General features: G+C 42.4%; 1 protein-coding gene across 1 annotated transcript in view; it reads left to right on the top strand.

Annotated features, from left to right (window-relative positions):
* Positions 1-3,963: 3,963 nt before the first annotated feature.
* Positions 3,964-22,063, top strand: part of grin3ba (glutamate receptor, ionotropic, N-methyl-D-aspartate 3Ba) — a 37,695-nt gene continuing 19,595 nt past the window's right edge. Inside the window, exon 1 of the mRNA XM_076293189.1 lies at positions 3,964-4,416. Within this exon, the coding sequence (XP_076149304.1) occupies positions 3,964-4,416 (453 nt within the window). The remainder of the gene's footprint in view (positions 4,417-22,063) is intronic.

Below are 22,063 nucleotides of genomic sequence, written 5' to 3'. Positions count from 1 at the left end.
CTGCTTGTCAGATTACATTACTAAAACTAAAGTGATTTCAAGGCAAGGCCAGCATATTCTGTGGTTACTGTAAATCTCCACAGACCAGTCACTGACAACATAGCAAATCATTTATCATGGTTCATTCTTTAACTGTTTGTTTGATGGTGGTAAACACACACCTTGTGAGGTGCTCACGATGGTAAATAAGACTTGAATTTAAAAGAAGTGTCGTGGCACACTCAGAACTTCAATATGCAGTTATTTATTAGACCAACGTTTCGGCTTGCGCCTTCATGAAAATGACCCTGATGAAGGCGCAAGCCGAAACGTTGGTCTAATAAATAACTGCATATTGAAGTTCTGAGTGTGCCACGACACTTCTTCTAAATTCATTTTTTAACTGAAAAAAAAAATATTAATAAAAAAACAAACAGTACCCTCTACTTATCCTGATGATTAATCGCATTAGCATATCGATATGCATTCACAGGTAAACATATTTCAAAGTGGTCCATCCCTTTTTCAGGCTGGGGATACTGAAGAATGTATATGTGAAGGGGCTGCCTGGATAACTAGAGAAGCATGTTTGCACACTGTGCCAGAGCTTATTCTGTGAACTGCGAATGAAATGGAAGCCAATCCTGCAACAAGCACAGATGTGTGCTTAACACTATCCAGTATCCCCCCGTCAAATCCTCTCATTTCTCGAACCCAATTATGAGGAAGAGTGGGGTAACATGCCCCTGTAAGAATATTCACTTTGATGTGCTTATACTGTGTGATATGTCTGAATCCATCAGAATGTCTTTCATAAAGTACTAATAAATGTAGTGGGAATGATGAGAATTGTTGTATCTCCTTAACTGGATGAGTAGATGAATTAGAATTAAGTACTTTCAAAGAAGGATATCTTAACTACCTTGGGGAAAGATGTAATCTGCTATGTAGAAGAAGAAATAGTTCAGAGAATGTGGAGTTCTGCACATTATACTTCACCATGGTGCACTCATTGTCATTTTGTGATTGTCAGAGGGAACCCTTTTTCAGCAACAAGTAACTGAGATCCATAAAAGACACAAATATGTGCTGCCCAGGTACACCTTCTGTACATTGTCCATTTTGCAGAGATATGCTTCCCTTTGGTGAAAATTTGCGTTTATACTGTGCAAAATGTCTCTGTTTGAACAATCCCACTCATACACACCCTCACCTCAAAAATAACCATAAAGTTAATTAACATCATGAAACTCATTAACATTTATCCACAAAATCACTGTCATGCAATGAGATAGAGTGAAGTGGACATGAAAATGTCCCGTCCTATTTAATGAGGTTCCATATAGATAGCCTCCTGCTGAGGACCAGCCAATGTGCTTATGCCTGGCCACGTTCTGGGCAGAAAAAAATAGAAATGTTCAAATATTCTTTCTTCATTTGGTCTCTGTTCTAAGTTACATGAAATTATTTCAGACGCAACGTTTTCTTTACTCTGTCTTTGACAGATGTTGTCATGCTGACATAATTCTTCGAGTATTTTCTCCGAACTTGGCAATGTTAGGCTACAATATCTAAAACAACCGCAAAACAAGGCTTGCAATGTGCATTGCCTTTGGCACCAGGCATCATACAATGCATTTTTCTCCCTTGCCAATGTATTTTATTATTTTACTGTCAATGGTTTTATTGCAAGATAATTGCGACATGTTCACAATCGCGCATGAGTGTCCTTCAAAAGCCACCACACAATTCCATTCATTAGGAGCCTGGCTGATAATGGAGTAATTAGTCAACTTGGGTGTGCCACGAATACAGAGGCTCCTCACTGACATTTAAAACCAGCCTTCGCTCAGCGTGTCTCCTCCGTGGCATTATGGAGGATTACGGAGTGCTGTGATACCCAGTTTTTGCGCAGGCATCTCCGGTCTTGAGCTAATCTTGGCCCCTAAGTCTGCATTCGGGAAGCCACGAGTCGTTACGGTTCTAAACCCCCTGGATGGAGCTCGAGCTCCTCCGCGAGAGAGCCCGGCTGATTTCCATTCCAAAAACCTTTATGGTGACGCGGTGAATGAAATGAAAAGAGTTCAAGCGCTGTAGGTGCCCCCTCCCCCCAATTCATGTATGTCCAAGTCATAATTAAAGAGGCGGGGAGCGTGAAAGTAGGAAAAGAGGGATTATCTACATGGAAAGCCTCATACAAATTAAGGGAGGTGGGGGTAATCCCTGGGAGATAAAGGTCTCTTTTAATTGACTTCCTGATAAGTGATTAATCAGTTAAACACAAACCCTATTGGTGTGTTGAGGGGGGACACACTTTTGATTCTGGTCCAATTTGAGTCAAAAGGAGACCACATGTGAGTCTGAAGCCTGTTGTGCATGGGTCTGAATGACAGGCACCACTGCCTCTCATGCACATGAAGACTGCTGAAAGCAACATCACACCAGTGAAAATGGGTTGCTCCTCCCGGCCAGTCCTGAAACGGCATCAATTTCCCCCTGAATAACTCATGCACTGCATTTATAGCGTGAAATGCTGCGCCCTCCCTGACAGATCTGACAGGTTTTTGATGCAGCCGAGCCGGGGAGGGGAGAGACCACATGAGCATCACAAAGGTACATGTTATTGTCGAGCAGACCTCCCCATGAATAAATCAAGGTCATCTCGGCGTCAGAACTCGGGCAGAGATTACATCTCACAGCAGAGAAAACGTATAGAATCTTTAAAGTCGGAGAGGTGTCATTGGAATTGAATTGTCCATGTATGATTGCTGGAGAAGGGTACGCGTTCCGGCATTTGCGTCGCGTCACGCATGATGCAGACGATGTGTAATGTCTGCTGAAGGCTGAAGAGTCCACTTAATTTGTTCACGGGTCACATGGCTCATGTTCACCCAGTGTGCCGTAATCCTCAATTAGTCTTTGACACCCGAATCATTATTAACGCCAAATAGAGCTCAGAGAGCAAAATGCCCTGAAATGTGGGCCTATACGCAACTTTGTCAAAGCATGGGCTTGGTATGCCATGGCTCTCAACAAAACATGCAAATCCCGTACGCCATTTAGATGTGGCGGAGTAACTTGTGATCAGTGGAAGCTTCATTCATGAAAAATTCAAATGTATACAGAGTAACAGAGAGAAGTGCAGAACCAGATGGCACTTGTGGTGATATTTGGATAATTGATGTTGAGCCTTGAGAATGTAGTGCTAGGGATCATGACATTCCCGGTAAAACATCTGGCACACTAATATTGGTTGTGAAATGAGAAAGCCCTCTAGCCAGTGCATGACACCAAAGAGTGCACATTTGCAAAATAAAGAATGTCAGTTCTCACACTGCTCTCAGTCTGCATGACAATTCCTCAAATTGTATCAAAATTCAGTTGTTTTGAATTGAAAAGATGATATAAATACAAATCAAGCATTACATTATATTACACATGAAAGTTCATATGTAATCTATATCCTTACCAAAAACATACGTTACGTATAATGTCTTCAGTTTGGATAATCATAAAGCACCAGAGACTCAGTCACTTCTGTTATGCGTTAAACATTGGAGAGCGCTGCTGCTTGTGCAAGGAGCTGCACCATCAACTCAAGTGGCTGCATGAGAAAGGTGATTTTTAAAACAGAGGGCGGAAGGGGGTGTGGATCCTAACGCACCCTCAACTAATTCTTGCCTGACGTGGTCACAGGCAGCATATCTGGGCTGCAAGTCTTACTGAAGGTAGTCTTTCAAACTGTCCGCCAGCGGTCTCATAGAAGCAGGGGAAATGGCAGTGGCGCGGGGCTTCGTCTATCCAGCGGGTAGCTTTTCTCGTCCCCAAACCGGGCGCACATTTTACTCACGCTCAAGTCGTTTTACCGGACTTCTGGTGTCGGCAACATTAACAAACAATTGAGGACAAGAAAATTGGACTACGAGAGAAAGAGAGCGATGCCATCTTCTGTCGAGACCTCATTCCAGTTGCGAAAGGAGCAGGATGAATTTAGTGTTCTCACGATTCTTGGCATACCTTCACATCGGGTTCCAAGTCGTTCTCCATACGTTTATCTACCCCAGTCATCTCCATCCGCAACCCTGCCACATCCTGGCACGCATAGGACACACCGTGCGCTTGGGCGCGCTTTTGCCGACTCGTCAGCCGTCCAGGATACAGTCTGCCTTGAACCGCGCCCTCGTCCACCTCCGGCAAACTGGAAACAACTTTTTACCCTATAACCTGAGCTTGGAGGTACTGTCTCGGGAGCCTCAAAACGGAGACCCCGAATCCCTTTTCAGATGTGTCTGCCAGGACATAGTCGTGCAGGGAGTCTCTGCCGTTCTCGCTTTTCCCCAGACCCAGGAAGAGCTCATACAAGTGGAGTTTATGTCCACATTTTTGGAAATACCATTCATCAGTATTATTGAACAAGGAGAGCCACTAAGAACTGAGGTAAGGATTGTTTAAGTGAGTTTTATGTCCGAGCGCTGTTGTGAAATGAAAAATAAAATAAAATGTAAAGAGTATGTAAAAGTTCATGAAAGATTTTGAAAATGTAATATTTTTAACTGGTGACCTTCCATATCTAGCTAAATTTTACACTCAGCTGCTTACAGTACATATCCACGAATGTGTGTTTACCTTTTCTGTTTCATTATTATTTATTATTCATGTATGTACTTGATCATATCAGCTTCTGTCATATGCATCCTCCTGTCCACGTTTATCGGTTTCCCAAGACATAAGGACAAACTAGCCCACTGTATAAAACAGAAAATTTAAATGCAGATATGCAGTGGTTGTCTCATGGAGTACCCTCTCTTTACATGTTCTGGTCAAGTACAGACAGGGTCACTCAGCAAGCCTGCTGGCTGGTGGACCACCCTTCCCACATACCACCCCCACCATTCATACAAACCAGGTTAAGGTATCCTCTCTCTCACCCTGCCTCCTCTCCTCACATCTCCACAGAACTGTCGCTGCAGGCTTGACACAGCCTGTTGTTGGATTATCAATAGCAATCTTCTGGATGATTTGCCCTAAGATAGCAGGAAAGGGTTACCCTATAGCAATCTCTGCAGTGATAACCAGTGTGTGCCAATCACATCCGTTATTTTGCTCTCCAGCAGGGCAGCCAATTGCAGTGGTTTCTGTTGGCTGCCTCAGAAGACTTTTTATCCATCATTCTGCTGGAGATCCTGCCAGCATACAGGCATAATGGAACAAAGAGGCCCTCTGAGTTGGCCCTCGGAGACCAAAACAAAATGGGGTCCACAGACAAGACTGACCAGAGGCGGGGGAATATTATCATTTGTCACAAGCCATCTCTGCAGTAAATGATAGTTGACATGCTCTGAAAATTCACCTCTTAATTCTGTTTGGGTGTAAAGTTTAAGACTATAATAACATATTACTTATGTTTTGGCAGAATATTTATCATGAATTGTGTCTACACAAAGGCAGGGTCCTAGTACAAGACCAAAAATTCACTTTACCCCCATTCTATGCATGTGTGAATTATGATTTTACACACTTGTCGGCAGCAGTGATGACAGCCCTCTTTCAGTGTTGAGAGGAAAGCATTACTGAAGAAGGAGGCAGGGATTGCAACAGTGTCTTATTTCATTGACCAATGGGATTTGGCATGTGCAGCTGCCCACATAATTGCCTATGATGAAATTAAAAGGGGTGGGAATTAAAAGGAGAGGGAACCACGTTTCCATTAATTCACTGCCTATAAGGAGAGAAAATAAATAGCTGTGTCCTGCTGTTCCAATCTGACAAATGTAGGCAGTAGTTGGAGGTACATGTTTTTCTTCCCAGGGCTCTTGGTCTTTGCTACGGGAGTAACAGTTTCTAGAACAGCTTAATTGAACTTCCCAGTAGAGGCTTTTTTACGAGAGGGCTTCTCTCCTAATGCCTTTGGTCTATTCTAACAAATAGCTCAGTGTGTTAATTTAGTGATAGTGACTAAGGTAATGAGTGGGGCTTTTTAGTAGGAAATTGTATAAATTCCTCATTTCCATATTCAGGCTGTTTGCTTAGCAGTATTACTTTTGTGAGGAACCAGCTCTTCTCAGTCTCTCCTTGCCTAAGCCAGGCTTTCATTAAGTTGATGGCTTTGCACAGGAGATATCTCGTTCTGAAGGGAAGAAACGATTACCACATGAAACACTGAGTTTGTGCCTTGGCCCCAAAATTACATTATAATCTGGAGAGCTCGCGCAGCTTCATTTCATTGTGGCAGACCACTGAGCTTTTTTTTTTTTAGTGCTGGTGTTATTAGTACAGTAGGCTTAATGTTGCCTGGCCCCTGTTTAGGGGCTGGAAATGAAGGATGAGGAACGAATGCACCTGGCTGTACAGAAACTGTAAAAGTGCTGCAATTGTCCTGGGTCTTGCGTGGCACAAACATTAAAAATTACTCTGATCTCAGATGAAAATGTCAGAGATGTTACCGAGTTCATAGTTTAAGAATTAATGTCAGTGAGACTGTGATTTTCAATTAGGTCCTCCTCGCTATGCAGTTAGCAGCCTAGTTTGCCACTGTGCCTCTCTCCATTTGAAAGAGATATGAGTGTGTTGTGCCCACAGGGACCAAACAGCAACTCTCTTGGATGGCGCCCAGGTGATCAATCTTGCTCAGAACAGGAGAAATAAAGGTGGCGGTAAAGGTAATGATAGCAGTAAGAGTTGTCAAAGGGGCGGCTTTGCTAAGTGACACATAATCAGTGTTATCTTCCAAACACTGGAAGTGTTTCTGCTGTGTTTTGTGAGGGATGGACTGGACCAAAGGCTTAAGGCCAGATAAGGGATGCTTCTGAATAAACTGGCGGTATATTAATTTTATGGCTGTTAAACCCAAGGCTTTACTTACAGTTTATTTAAAGAATGCATGCAGAGATGTTCTAGAAAACCTGTGTGTGTGTGTGTGTGTGTGCGTGCGCACTCGTGTGTGTGTGCGTGTGCGTGTGTGTCTAAATATGTGTGTGTGTGGGCGCGTGCGTGTATGCATGAGTGCGTGCATGAGTGTGTGTACGTGTGTGTGTGTATGTGTGTGTGTGTGTGTGTGCGTGCGTCTGTGTGTGTGCGCGTGCATGTATGTGTGCTTGTGTGTGTCTGTGAGTGTGCGTATGTGTGTGTGTGCTAATGTACTGCATGTGTGTGTGTGTGTGTGTGTGTGTGTGTGTGTGTGTGTGTGTGTGTGTGTGCGTGTGTTGTGTGCTAATGTACTGCGTGTTGATAACACTCAGTGTTGTGAGTTCACACTGGGTAACATCAGCATCAGCTGTGGCGGCTCAATAATGCATTTCTACTTATTCAGACTCAAGGAGTGCCATATTACGCAGGTATGAAGTTATCACAGATAAGCCTCAAATGAAGTGCTTGCAGGTTTGCATCCATTCAAGCCATCTATTCAAGGCTTAAATACAGAGTCGTGCATAATCCACATATACATTGGCAGAAATGCAAATGAGCTGACGGTGGAGGTAGTCCTGACACCATTCCATCCTTCCCAATTTGTCTGTCTGTCTCGCACACAGACACACACAGTCACCCACAACCCACATAGGCATGCACACACACACACACGTGCATACAGAGTCATCAGCAATCATAGCCCTTGACAATGGCGATCATCGAAGCGGCTCAGCCCTGATTGTCTGTGCCCCAATCGGCCCCTTGTTGTGGGCACGCCAGTAAATAAAGTGTGGAATACCTGCAGGAGGAAGCCTGTAATCTCTCACATGTGCGCTGCAGAGATAAGCCAAGCAGAGGCCGCGCAGGTCGGTGACAGCAGAGTTCCTGAAGTGGGAGGGGAGTCGCCCCGAGACTCAGGCAGGTGATGTGGGGTGAAGGGGAGTATGAGAGGGGGGGCGCTCTGAGCGCTGCTTAAAGGGTCAAAGAGGGTTCCGCATTGCTGAGGCACTGGGGTTTAGCGCTGACTGCGTGCACACATTCAGATGATTTAATACCCATCTATGGGTGGCGGAATACCATCTGCATGCAGTTTAATACCCATCTGTATAGCCATGCACTGAGCACAGGTCTCGCTGACCTATCAAAACAAATGCATCCTGCTGTGGAATCTGTGAGAGAGATCGGTGGTCAGTCTTTTTTTTCTCCTCCCCTGTCAGTCCAGAGACAAATTAATCAGCAGTTTTTCTTTTTTCGAAAGAGTCAGGGAGGTCGAAAAAAGAGATTTCTTTTTGTGCATCTTGCAGCCATATCTAGAGGTAGATGGTGGTAGCCTGCAGCCGTGCCTGCTGCAGATGGATTTGTTTATTCCCCACAAAATGCCTTATGTCAGCCGGGAGGGTATTCCCAAGTGGGCACCCATGAGGCCCACATGCAGATTAGAAAAGCACTGGCAGCCTTGTCCGCCAGAGTCACTGCTGGCTGGCATTTGCTATTGTTTTCCTTTTGCCTGTTGTCCATCTGCTAAAGATTGAGTTTGATCTACACCGATTGTAATATCTGGTTAGGGCATCAAGTGAAATTTGGCTCGATATGACACACTCTGTCTAAGATGTCAATTTTATGCCCCATTTAGCCGTAAGCATAAAGCATGCCAGTGTACCCAGCCTTCAACCACTTCATGCCTGAAAATAACAACAACGAAAAAATACTGATTGAGATTTCAGCCCAGCGCTCATGCTAGGGGAGGAGAGGGAGATGCGCGTGAATCAAACTGGTACACAGAGCTCAATACTGAGATGATTCATTGTCCCAACCCTGGCAGCACGCAGACTTGTGGTGGGCATGGGATTATGGGCGCAATGTCCACAACCTGCCAACATTTTCCCCAGAACCCCACAAGCATCTGGACAAGACAGTGTTTTTGTTATGTTTATGATTATATTTCTGTTTCACTTTGTTGTTGATGTTGGCGGTCACACTTTGATGGTGAACTTGTGTTTGTTATTGTTTTTTGAACGATTCATCTGGTAAAAATGTTGGACGTAGGATCTTGAGTAGCGATGTAACGATGCACTGTGAATGGGCTAAAAATGTATCACAATGTCATTTTTAACATAAGACTTTGTAATCTGCTTTTGATTTGACTTGTTCGACGTCAGACATCAGTACATGTTCAGTTGTTAGTTGGTTGTTCAGACTCAGGTGGTTGACTGTCTTTCTCTGACATGACAGCTTGGAGTGATAAAACAAGGACATCCCGATGATTGGCAACAATAGTAAAATTAGAATCAGATTGGTCAAAAGATTATTCTAATTTAAAACCTCACCTCATCAGGGTAAGCCGGATAAGACACAATAAGCATTTAATGTGTTCCTCAAAGTTTACATAAATAAAGGAATACTTTCAGTCATAATTTGTCTGCAGCTTATTCTGTTAAAAACAATCGTGAGGAAATTGTATTGTGAATTTGAAATCGTGACTCGTACCGAATCGTGAGTTGAGCGTATCACTACATCCCAAATCTTGAGTCTATGTAAATTAACCTGTAGATAACTGATTGATCTTATATGCTGTTCTGTGGTTAAAAAGGGCTTTGGTGGAATAGAACTTGTATGTGAAGAATGGAATATGCATTTGCATAAGAAGGTGTTATGTCACCATGGGCACAGCTGTGGAAAAGAGATCAGGTGTTCTCTGACTCATTCCCCTTCTTTAGACTGTTTTCATTACTTTATCTCGTCAGAGCACGAATATTTCAATTATCAACCATTACTTCTGAGAGCTCTGAGAGAATGTCTTGACTGAAGATCTGAAGGCCTGCATCTCCTACAAAAAAGACCCTTTTTAAGGCTTATTTGTTTTCTCAAAATGTTATCACAAAACTCATCTTTATATCATAATTGTACCATAAATGAGGGTTTTAAATAGTCCTGTCTTTCTGAGATACATTACACAGGAGACTCATTGCAAGATAAAAAGAAGGGTAAGCTGACGTATTAGACACTCACATCATAAAAATTATATGTATTATGTATTAGTATGTTTACTTTCCTCTGGTATCGAAAATGCCTTGTCCCATCTGCACCATTATAAAACCTAATTGCCCAAACACTGTTGCGATCACTTCCACCGACTAGAGTCGTAGAGTCATGTTTCCCATACACTTCTCAAGGTCATGTACTGTAGAACTGGCCTGTCCAGCCTTAGAGTGCAGAGAGTAAACAGTGTGATATCGGTCCAATCAGCCGGAATTTACTATGTAGTTAGGAGGTGGAGAGGGATGGAGACAGCTCTGTGGAAGTGTTTATTTCCACCCTGTCAGAGCCCCAGCACCTCCCTGCCGGCCAGAGGCTCCACATCATGGCTGACAGGCTGATGAGTTGCCTGCTGAGGATCTCCTCCACAGTCCTCTGCCAGAGAAAGAGAAAGTTCTCCCCACCTGCGAGCAAGCAAGCTCTGTGGAGATCAGATCTACCTTCATTCACATGTTTCTCCAGCGTTGGAATGTCAGGAGTGTAACAGTGTGGAGTAGAGGTGCTCTCTTGACATCTCCACTCGTTGTCTGTTGATGGATGGATGGATGGATTGGGAGGGGAATTGTTGGCGTGGTGATCGGGAGGGGAATTGTTGCCGTGGTGTGAATCCTTTTATTTGGCATTTTCGTCTGGGTTGGTCTCGTCCCATTAAAATTACATCACAGGCACCGATTCCAACAGTGCTTATGCACCACCAGGGGTTGATAGATCTCCCAGCTGTCACTCTGTGGTGGTTGCTCGTGTGTTTGTATCTCCGAACACAGACAGTGATATTCCCTCTGACCTTTCACATATACCACAAAGCCCGAGTTCTCTGTTCCCGGCTCTGTGTTTCTCCTCTGATGGGGTGCGCTGTGCACTCACATCTCAGATAGATCTTTTTCTATTCCCCCAGTCCCTCACTTTTTCCACTCGCTTTCCCCTGGGACACTGGGGTCCACAGCCCATTCCAACATCTGCCATTCCCTTTGAGATCCAACCAGGCAAATGTCACATTTTGGGAAGAAAAACAGTGATTCATGCATGAAATCAGAAAAAATGGAGGCCATTTGGTTTGGATTAGACGAATCAAAGTGACAGTATTTGCCTATTAGTTCAGTACTTAAAATGATTAAATACTTAATTGTGTCCAGTGTTAATTGCCAGTGATAATTGACTACAAATGACTGTCTGAGCTAACATAACTGGGTTTTTTAATATTTGTACGTATACCATTCACATAGTATACTCTAGATTAACTTCCTGTCCCTTTGATTATAAACGCCAGACTACACTTCTAAGTCACTGTATTGAAGGACATTCTTTCGTGACTTGTTTTTAAGGCTGTCATTCTATCTGAGATGATATATTGCTTATCAGCTGCAGTATTATCTACCTGTGGTGAAGAAGCACGACTACTTGAGATGCACTGGGGATACCTTGTAGATGATGAATTTGTTCAGAAGTTAATTAAACATTTATTAATAATTAATAGATACTTCATCTATACCCATCATAAATCCACGGACCAAAAATTATGTGCCATTTGTCATGAATTACGATTCTGTCTCAATCCCCATACCTCCTCCAGTCTTCTCTTACCCTGCACACACACGCACACACACACACACACACACACACACACACACACACACACACACACACACAAAGAGAGAAAGGATCAGGCCCCCTTACCCAGTTTTAATATATTTTTTAACTCCGCTTCTCTTTTCAAACATCCTCAAAGATTTCAGTGTAGATTTCCTGTAGGCAGCTCAAAGCGTTCCCTGTTTTGCAGTTCGATGTCCTTTACGTCTCCAATGCTATCAATCAACATTTGGAGAGGCGCTTTGCATGCAGAGCAGCTGAATGAGACTGGGCCGAGCTGTGGCCATGCATGCTGAGCCTTAAAGATAGGGGGCTTCTGTGTGTGAGCGAGCGAGTGAGAGCCGGCCCGGCCCCGGCGTCTGATCTCCTTGCCCGCTGCTGTCCCTGCTAATTGAAGCAAAGCGACGTTCAAAAGCAAACGGATGCAAACGGGCAAAAGCCGCCACTCGATGCCAACTGGGCTCTCTCTCTCTGTGCGTTTCACTGATTTTTTCCCCTTATAAATATAAAACACCACTATTTTAGGGCTGTTTTTTCTCTTTATATACTTCAGCTTCCACAGACTAGGCCGTTTGACATGGCTCAAATGGAGGGCTCCTCATAACCCTCATTTTGTAACAGTTTTAGTGACACTTTTTTGTGGCATTTTCTCTCTCTCTCTCTCTTTCTTTCAATGTGAAAGTAATTGTAGGTGGATTTAATTACTTGACAAAAAACACAGCAGACTTCGGCAGAATTCCAGATATCCAAGGTTCAGGCTTTACTTTACAATAACGCGCGTCAAGGGAGAATACAGCTTTCAGCTCGGAAGCTTCAACTTTAATTCTAACTACCACCGGAGGAGTCTGGCCTTTTATGCTCAATTTGCAAGGGTGTGGTTCAAGAGGATGTCATAGGTACAACGTCCTGTGATTGGCTCTCTCTTCCCGCCGTTCAGTCAGCCACACCCAGACACACCTACACACACCTATTTGCTATTAACATATTTAGGCAGGCTCCTCAGGTAGAAATGTTATAAAAGATGTTCTAAACATTCTTACACTTAATTCATTGTATTCTTTGTACTGAGACTATAAAAATGATACTAAATATGAATACATTTACAGTTAATAACACAAACATATAATTCAGCTAAGGTTTAGCCCATGGTCTTTGTCTACCCGAAGGTAGAACAAAGGGCTTGTGGAACAGGCCAAAAGGTCCCCAGTGGGGAACATTTCACACCTACATCTGCATTGAGTACATCGAAGCAAGAAAGACACAATACACTTTCAATGTAAATGGAGCTAAGCCTACAGTGAGTCTGGAGCAAGAAAAGGTCTGTAAATAATAATTCCCATCAAATGTTATCACCCTTCTTCTGCTCCCTGATTTGACTTCTGGTGCCAGAGGGCACTGGGAGGATTACTAATCTCAGATTCTGTTCTTTCTCTCTCTTTCTCTCTCCATATCTCTCTCTCTCTCCATCTCTCTATCTCCAGCTCTCTCTCTCTCTCTCTCTGCCTCACGTCTTTCATAGCAGACACAGTTATTTTAGAAATAGCATTGGTTCACATTATTGTTGTACAGCTATTATAAAAAAAGTCTTACTTTTGTCATCAGATTGCCTTAAATAACACCTCATTATGCCTAAAATAGTGTTCATTTTGTAGTCTTATGAGGTGTTTTGTTTTGTTTCCTTTAACACTAGGTCACTGGTATCTGTTTGTTGCATCAGCCGCTTGTGGTAATTGATTTCAAAATGAGGTAAGTCTTTGAGAAGAGAAATGAGGCTATCTAAAGCTGGAGCCGTAAGGTTGGAGAGGTGCTCGAGCTGAACGCATGACTTCTTTTTGAAGTATGCCATGCATTAGTCTTGCCTTTCCGTTCCTATGTCTTTTTACCAAAGTGTATTTACTGCAGTGTAATGTTGCCTTGAGCATACACATTGTCCCTTATCACCCTCCTATCGGGAAACATGATTTCATCCTGCCACGGCTGAGTGTTTTAAAGAGATATACGATTTGGTATGCACTAAGAGGTAACACTGTTTTAGGGAATTACCTTAATAATAAGTTATGGCAAAAGACTCATGGACCTGCTTAAAGCATACTGTTTCTCTCTTCCTCACCTTGCAGTAAATTTCGTCATGAGCCTCAGCCTTAACAGATGAACCGCAAAGCTCCGGTATAGACAGTCTCATCTGTCGCTGAAATTTGGGCAGGTCGTTTGCTAAATCACCCCATCCATAAAGTGGCCTGTCCCTAAATGGCTTCCATTTTCGAGCGCCGTTCAGTCTCTCTGTGGGAGTGGGTGAATTCACTGGAGAATTCACAGGCCCTAATGTGAAGGATTGTTTCTATTATGAAGTTTTAAAAGACATATTTCCGTTTCCCAGGCCTGGAAAAGCTCATTATGGCCCTGTAATGTTTCCAACAGTGTAATGAATATATGGCGGCCGTATGCTCCTAGAATACCCGGACACTTTTTGCAGCATGGGCAAGCAGGGGTGTGTTAGTTTGTGTAAATAGGATTTGGGGAAGTTATCAGGAATAATAACAGGTCAGAACCCAGCGGTGTGACATCTAATAGCTCTGGCATGCATGCTGTCCACAGCAGGTCCATTCATAGTGGGACTTGCAGACCCAGCTGAAAATGCTGGAATTGATTTATATGAAATGATTACCAGCAAGAGCAACTGGTATTTAAATGCCAGAAGTTCATCATTAAGTAAATTATGTGTGTGGTGTACCAATTTGTCTTGTGTCAACTGAACTTGATTACCCATCTATCAAATTCCTGCAGCCGCCTGTTTATTTAGCAATTTCAAAACTGACTGGGAGCAGTTGTACACACTAATCTTGAAAGCCTTTGGATTCATCTGTCTTTTTTTTTTTGGCTAGCTAATAGCATCCAGAGTTTTCAATGTAATTTGCCACTGGATGCAAAATTGGAGGATCTAGTTATTTATATTTAAATGAAGACGGAAATGATGGCAGCCCAATACACAGCCTCCTGGGATAATGCAACGCTCAAAAGCGGGTTAAGCCACAGATACAGGTGTTGGCAGGTTAAATTGTGATGGCCAGGTTGTACTCAGATTACAACTGCAGCCATCAATTTTCACCAACCCCTGTGATTACTGTAGATATGCATATATTTCCAGGTAAAGCTGTTTACGTATGCTGACATTTATGCAGTGCTAATATGGTATGTGTGCAACTTGCAGTGATTGAGAAGATATCCAGTTGAGAGTGTTACGCCTTCAGCTGGTAGTGATGTCCTCTTCTCCCTAAATAAGTGGTGTACATGTAATACACATGAGAAGTAGACACATCAAATACATGCAAATAATTAGTTGGTTCAATCAGTTTCTGCTCAAGGCAGATTATATTATTACTGAATATTATTAGTCTTTTTCAAATAAAATGTACCCTACATGTGTATATAATCTTCTTGGTAAACAGGTATGACATTGGCAAGGATAAAGCTGAGGAACTGACTCATCTGCTGCTGCTACCTTGAACCACACTGTGCCATTGAAGAACAGATGTACTTATCTGTGACCATTGGCTACTTTTTTAAAGTACTACATAGTGATGTGTATCGAGAACCAGTTTCTGTCTGGACAGGGTTGAAATATTGATAAGCTCCTGGATAAACAGCTGCTATTGGTGTTTATGGAGGTAATGTTGTGTATGTTAATGTTAACTGAAATCTCATAATTAGATATCATAAATGATTGAAGCTCAATTTGCTTATTTATATGTTAAGATTTCTAAAGTCAGGTAATGTAACCCAGTCATCTGTAGCAATGTAGCAATTGCTCCTTCCTCATTCTATAGTCCTTAGGAAACTACGTAAACAAAGCAACTTGTTATTTATGCAAAAGAACTGTTGAATCTCTTCATATCACAGCTTTTTCATTAGGATTTATGGGATTTCAACCTGTTCTTGAGATAACAATTTATATTATGCTATTTGATGATATTGATAGGCCCTATACTAAAATCCCAACAATACTCATCCTTACTTCTAGAGGTGTGTTCAATATGTCGGTTGATTCTATTTCCAACAGAATACCATCAAAGTTATTGAACGCATGGGCTTTTAAGCTTTTCTTCTGATAACAATTCATAGTATTATTCCATCAATGACCTACCCTAAAAAGCAACCTTGATAGAGTGCTGAGAGTTCCATCCGCTGGTCAAGTCAGCAGGGCCGAGCGTTTGGTGAGGGCAGGCTCTGGACATTAGTGTTCCTTCAGCATTACCACAGGGGTCCGGCGCGCGCTTTTGATGATTGTTGTGGACGGTGAGCGGAGCAGCACGCCTGCCTGGCCCCCTGGACACCAGGCCCTGCCTCAGGAGCTGCTCTCCGCAGGTCGGATGCAATGCTCCACTTTGATCTGGGAGTGGAGCGTGTGGAAAATAAATAACCACAGCAAAGCATGCTAGCCTGATGCTTATTAGCATATGCCTATACTGGAGAGGATACTGTACCCTTGTGAGTCAGCCAACACAGTTAAAGGTATGGTGCACAATTCTGGCAATTTGCTGTTGATATTACAGCCCACCTTTCTGGGCTCCTGAAGCACTGTGTTGATGGGATGGAGTAGGGTCAGGATCGGGCCAAGCCACTGTGTGTGATTCCCATGTACAGAGACAGGACTGTGGATGAACAGTGTTTTTTTTTCTGAGCCATGAGAATGAGAATGAAATAAAACAAAAAGTGTATTACCTTAAAACCTCAATTAAAAGCAGAGTCCCAACTAGATGCAGGCCCCTTTTACTGGTTTGACTATTGACCATTGACTGTAGTCTGGACAAATACAGCGGGGAAAATAAGTATTGAACACGTCAACATTTTTTTCAGTAAGTATACTTCCAGTGAGGCTATTCGCATGAAAATTTCACCAGACATTAGTATTAACTTAGGTAATCCACACATATATAAAAATCCAAACATTAATGTCTAAAAGTAGAGTTATGAGTAAAAAAGTGGAATGGCACAGGGAAAAAGTATTGAACACACTAAGAAAAAGCAGTACACAAAGGCAAGGAATGGCAAGGAACAAACTGGAATCTATAAGTATTTAGAGAAATTATCCCTGCTATCTGTGCAAATTGATATAAACTGGGTTAGTACATACTGGTGGGCTATAAAAAGGTTTTTTGTTACCAAGGTGTCACACAAGAAACATTTCATGATGGGCAAAAGCAAAGAGCCCTCCCAAGACCTTTGCAACCTTATTGTTGCAAAACATATCAATGGAACTGGTTACAGATGCACTTCAAAACTTCTGAATCATCCAGCAAGCAGTATTGGAGCCATTATCTGCAAGTGGAAGGAACATCAATGCATCATCAACTGGCCATGCACAGGATCTCCTTGCAAGATTTCTGACCAGGAAGTCAGAAGGATAGTCAGAAGTGTAGCCGAAGATCCAAGGACCACTCAGAGAAAGCTCCAGAAAGACTTGGAGGCAGCAGGTACAATTTTTACAGAGAAAATCATAGGTAATGCACTCCACCACCATGGCCTCTACGCACGCTCATCCCGCATGACTCTTTTGCTGAAGAAAAACATGTCAAACCTCGTTGAAAGTTTGCTACACAACATTTGGACAATCCTATGCAATACTGAGAGAATGTATTCTGGTTAAAAATGTAACTTTTCGGATGTCATACTACACACCATATTTGGAGGAGAAATGGCACTGTGCATCACCCTAAAAATACCCTAACAAACAGTGAGGTTTGGAGGTGGTGGCATCATGGTGTGGGCTGTTTTTCATCTCATGGTACTAGCAGACTTCATACAGTTGAAGGAATGATGAATGGAGTCATTTTTTTCTGGGAGAATCTTTACATCCACAGGATGATGAGGATGAGACATGGCTAGACCTTCCAGCAGGACAATGATCCTAACCATTCAGCAAAGGAAACTCTCAATTGGTTTCAGAGAAAGGAAATCAAGGCCCTGACTTCAATTCAATTGAACAGTTTTGGAAGTTAACTAAAGATCAGGATTTACAAGAGGGACCCCTGAAATCTTCAATATTAAAGGACTATCTGTTTAAAAGAATGGGCCAAACTCACACCAGAATACTCTGACTGATTAGTTTCATCATACAGGAAATACCTTGAAGCTGTCATTACGAATAAAGGCTTTTCCACAAAGTATTTAAGAAATTTCAGCAGGCGTGTTCAATACTTTTTTCCTGTGTCATTCCACTTTATTGCACATAACTCTACCTATGGACTTTAATGTTTGGATTTTTTTATATGGGTGGATTATCTGAGTTAATACTAATGTCTGGTAAAAATTTCATGCAAATAGCCTCATTGGAAGTATACTTACTGAAAAAAATGTTGACGTGTTCAATACTTATTTTCCCCGCTGTACATGCAGGTGTCAATTAGAAGCCTGGTCTCGTTTTGATGGACCTTTGTTGGATGTATATAACCCCCTCAAAGCCCACCAGATTGCCCGCTTGGGTTAGTTCTATGCTGCTTAGATCGTGCACACAAAAATAGACAGCATTGCTTAAAACACACGTGTCCATTCTAGTTATTTTCTTTCAGTCTGTAAGAGTCCACTAATCAAAGGAATCAAATTGTTTTTCATAATAAATTACTCCTAGTTGTGAAGTCCATTGATTTCTGATAACTTTGTTCCTCAAACGAAGATGCTGTCTCTCAGAGCAAAATCAAATGAATCAATCATAATTTATATGTTATTGAATAACTTACTTTTTATACAAGTAGGCAAATACTCATGCTCTTTTCAATAATCAATTTGGTAGTATTTCCCATCTTTGCTGAGCAAATGTTTTATGTGAAAGGAATTAAAGGCCAGGGGCCTCATTATAAAAGCTTCCTAGCTCTGAAATCTTATCTCAGTTTAGGATGACATTTAGGATTTCTGATATTACAGAAACATGTTTCCTAACTACATTCAGGGGAGAATCGTACCTTATCTTAGAATAGGAATTTGGCCGTTAAAGAGCTGTCCCAACTTAGTATTTCCATAAGTTAAATTAGGATGGCATAGAGAAACCTAGATACTGCAGGCAGATTGACATGCTCTCTAGCGCTCTAGCTTACAGAATATTAATAATATAATTAAATTGACAGTCATAGTTAGGAAATAGGAATTGCTTCTGTAATAAGGTTTTTCCTATTTGAAACTCAAGTTAAGATAGGACAAGCAGATGTTTTTTGTAATGAGGCCCCTGGCCCATAGAGATGCCTGTCCCAAATATAAGCACGTTGAGTTTGGAGATTGAAGCAAATAAATGCCTGGGCTATATCGAGGATTTACGGTATCTTAGAATCATGGGCTGAGTATTTAACAGTAAGAACCTAAAAATTTGGCAATAGAAATGCACACAAACGTATCTCTAAAGAGTGTTTTCCCTCAAGCGCTAATATATTGGCTCATTCATAGAGTCTCATTAATGACCTTGAAAGGATGCATCTAACCTCTATCCTTGAAATAAAATCTGATAACAGCTTTCTTTGTCTTTCCCTCTTATTAGGTAAGCCACATACATTGTGCATATTGATCTGTGCCATGATCTGTTTGCTGATGTTATTAGGAGTGGATTAGATCATCCATTATTCAGAATTTCGTAAACATCGTGCATTCGTGTGACTGTGATTCGTGAAAGCAGTACACCTTCCTTTTGTGGACAGATTCACAGGGCAGGCTTAGACAATTGGCTAAAAGCTTATTGGCTGCCCTAAGTGACTCGTGCAGGAAGGGAAGACCTTGCGAGGTATAATGGATCTGTTGCATATGCATCATTTGAATGGGAGAGAGACAAGCAGCCGTCTCCACTTTAATCATCACCCTGCATTTACGATGTTGACAATATTTCCGTTACATTTTAGTGGTGCATCTGCTGTCTGTGCTGAATGTGAGCCATTGGGAATAGCATGAGGTATCTGATAAAAATGAGTCACACTTTTCCCTTTTGATTTAGATCCTAGTACAATAGCGCAACTGGCAACTTTTTACAGCTAAGACTTTTTTTTATAGATTGTGATCATAATTTTATTACAAACAACAAGTTTTATTTTGTGCCAGTTTGCGTCGTCTCTCTCATGCGCAATGAGAATTAAATACCTACTCCTCAGTAGTTCGTATCAAGAGAGCATTCAGAGCAGAGCAGAGTTTTTTAACTTTGTTCCGGGTTTTTTCTTGAATAGTGCTGTCTTTTTACTAGCACTGTCAGAATGCAGTGGTGCATTTTATGGTGAACACCCCCTGGAATTAAATCATTAATTTGGTCATTGTTTTTGTCGAGTGGGCTTTTAGCAGCCAAATGCTGTGCAGGAATTATGAAACTACTGTAGAAAAACACACACATGCACACACCTACCTATTATAGATAAGAAACTGCAAGCAAAAGCACCTGCAAAGATTATGATTACCCACAAGGCTTATTTTCTGATAATTCAGAAGGCAGCTGAATCATCACTTGATAACATTTGGGTTCGAGGTAATGCATATACAATTATAAATAAAGCATCCATCCACAATAAATAATATATATAGTACATAATACAGTAATTAAAGAGTAGAAGTTTTTTACACAGACACACACACACACACACACAACCACACATCATGTATATATACAGACACACACACATACGTGCAGTGTTACCAGTGTAACTAGAAGCCATTGGGAGAGTAAGTGCCTGGTAAGTGAAGATAAACAGTAATTTCATGCAGTAAGGGGCCAGACGCTAGCTGTGGCATGGGGTGTGTTCTGGTTCACTTGCATGCATGGCCTCTGTGCTTTGTGGGAGTGACAGATAGTATGGCGTGCACTGACTATGGGGGAATGGGGAGGGGGGCAGACAAATGCAGTGATTATATGCAATTATACCCCAGTATGCACATGACATAACTGAGTTGTTATTAGGAAAAAATTACCAGAGAATATTCATTCCATCTGACTGGCGATCATTACAGCGACCCCCGTACCCCCCAGCCACCCACCCTCATCACCTCAGCCCCAAGACAACTTGCTGCTGAGATCTATGAACAATTATTTTCCCCTCGTAAAAGCCTAATGCAAATCCCTTATAAGGCTCTGTACACAGCAGCGTTGAAATACCAATCTGCACTTTGGACGAGAAAGCTTTTTAATTTAAATGCAATGCAAATTAATGCCTCAGTGCTAAAAGTAGTGGATTAGTTGAAACGCTGTTGACAGTTGGACACGTATTGTTGGCCTGATCTTTCTGCTGGTGGTTTATTAGGGAGATATTTCATATCTCTGGCCTTTGGCCTTCTGCTGCGCAGGACGAGGCCAGTTAATCAGACTCATGTTCTTGTGAGGGATTTGACTGTTCTGCTTTTTTTCATATACGAATGATCTAGCGAAAGGATGAGAGTCAAAACTCTAACAGAATCGTTTTCCTCCTCCCAAAGCCTGCTTGGTCGCTTTTGACCAGCCAATCTTTCATTCACTCCTATTCTTCCTGAGAGCTCATCAAAATTCACATTCAGGTAAGTCCTTCCCCCCTGTCGCTCACTCTGGAAGTGCTATTCATTTGGAGTCAGACGCAGAGGAAGGTGAAAGTCCAATGACACACACTCGCACACACTCAAACACACACACACACACACACACACACACACACACACACACACACACACACACACACACACAAGCACTCTCTCTTACACACACACACACACACACACACACACTCTCACACGTAGACTTTAAGATCCTTTTCTTGGCACTAATATTATTCTAGTCACACACTCCTCTACCTGCGTGCAGTCCCTTCCACTCGGCTGTCTCCGTGCCCGCTGTTTATCCACACACTGTCCCGTCGAGTTCAAACACTCCCAGGGATTGCAGGCGCCCAGTTTTTGATGCTGGATCTCCAGCGGCATTCAGCTCCAGCGCCCCTGCGTCCGCTCTGTCTCCCCCCATCAAAAGAGCACCTGTTTGGGGATTGCTCTGGCCCACTGGGTGCTCGCTGCTGCCGCTCTGTGTGGAGAATTGGATCAGACTGTGACATTTTACCAAGCACCCTTTTGTCCCACCACCTCCTGTGTCTTCTCCCGACTCCCCCTGGATTTGGTCTACCTTTTGTTTTGAGGTTTCTCCATCAGACCTCAGACGGTCTTAAGTCCCACACACACGCACAGCTTGTGTGGCTTCTTTTAATGTCTCTGCCAAAGCGCTGAGAAATTATGCCTATTCCTTGGAAAAAGGCTGGAACGGAGTCCAGCTTCACTTTAAACAAATGTGCCTAACTTTCAACCTCTGAGGGTGCTTCTCATGTCAGAGACAAAGCACTTTTATGAAAGTTAGTTTTACACAGAAACTGCCCGTATCAGCAGAGTGAAGTTAATTCCCCAGTTATTTATTATTTACAGTCTTAAGAGAAGAGAGTTCAAGGCATAAGCAGTGCTCTTCCTTTAGGAGCGCCCTGTCTTTCCGCTGCTGTTTCCAAGCAAACAGGTTAGAGGAACAACACGGTCTGGGCCCCATTTGAAGATGAAAGGGATTTTCTTAGCTCCACAGAAAAGGTTCCCCAGC

Source organism: Alosa pseudoharengus, unplaced genomic scaffold (genome assembly GCF_046254945.1).
Source record: "Alosa pseudoharengus isolate Yale_2024_CS ecotype anadromous, Long Island Sound unplaced genomic scaffold, YU_APseudo_1.1 YU_APseudo_1.1_scf_2, whole genome shotgun sequence".
Taxonomy (NCBI): domain Eukaryota; kingdom Metazoa; phylum Chordata; class Actinopteri; order Clupeiformes; family Clupeidae; genus Alosa; species Alosa pseudoharengus.
Note: the sequence above shows the minus strand (reverse complement) of the source record. Positions and strands in the feature narration are given on the sequence as shown.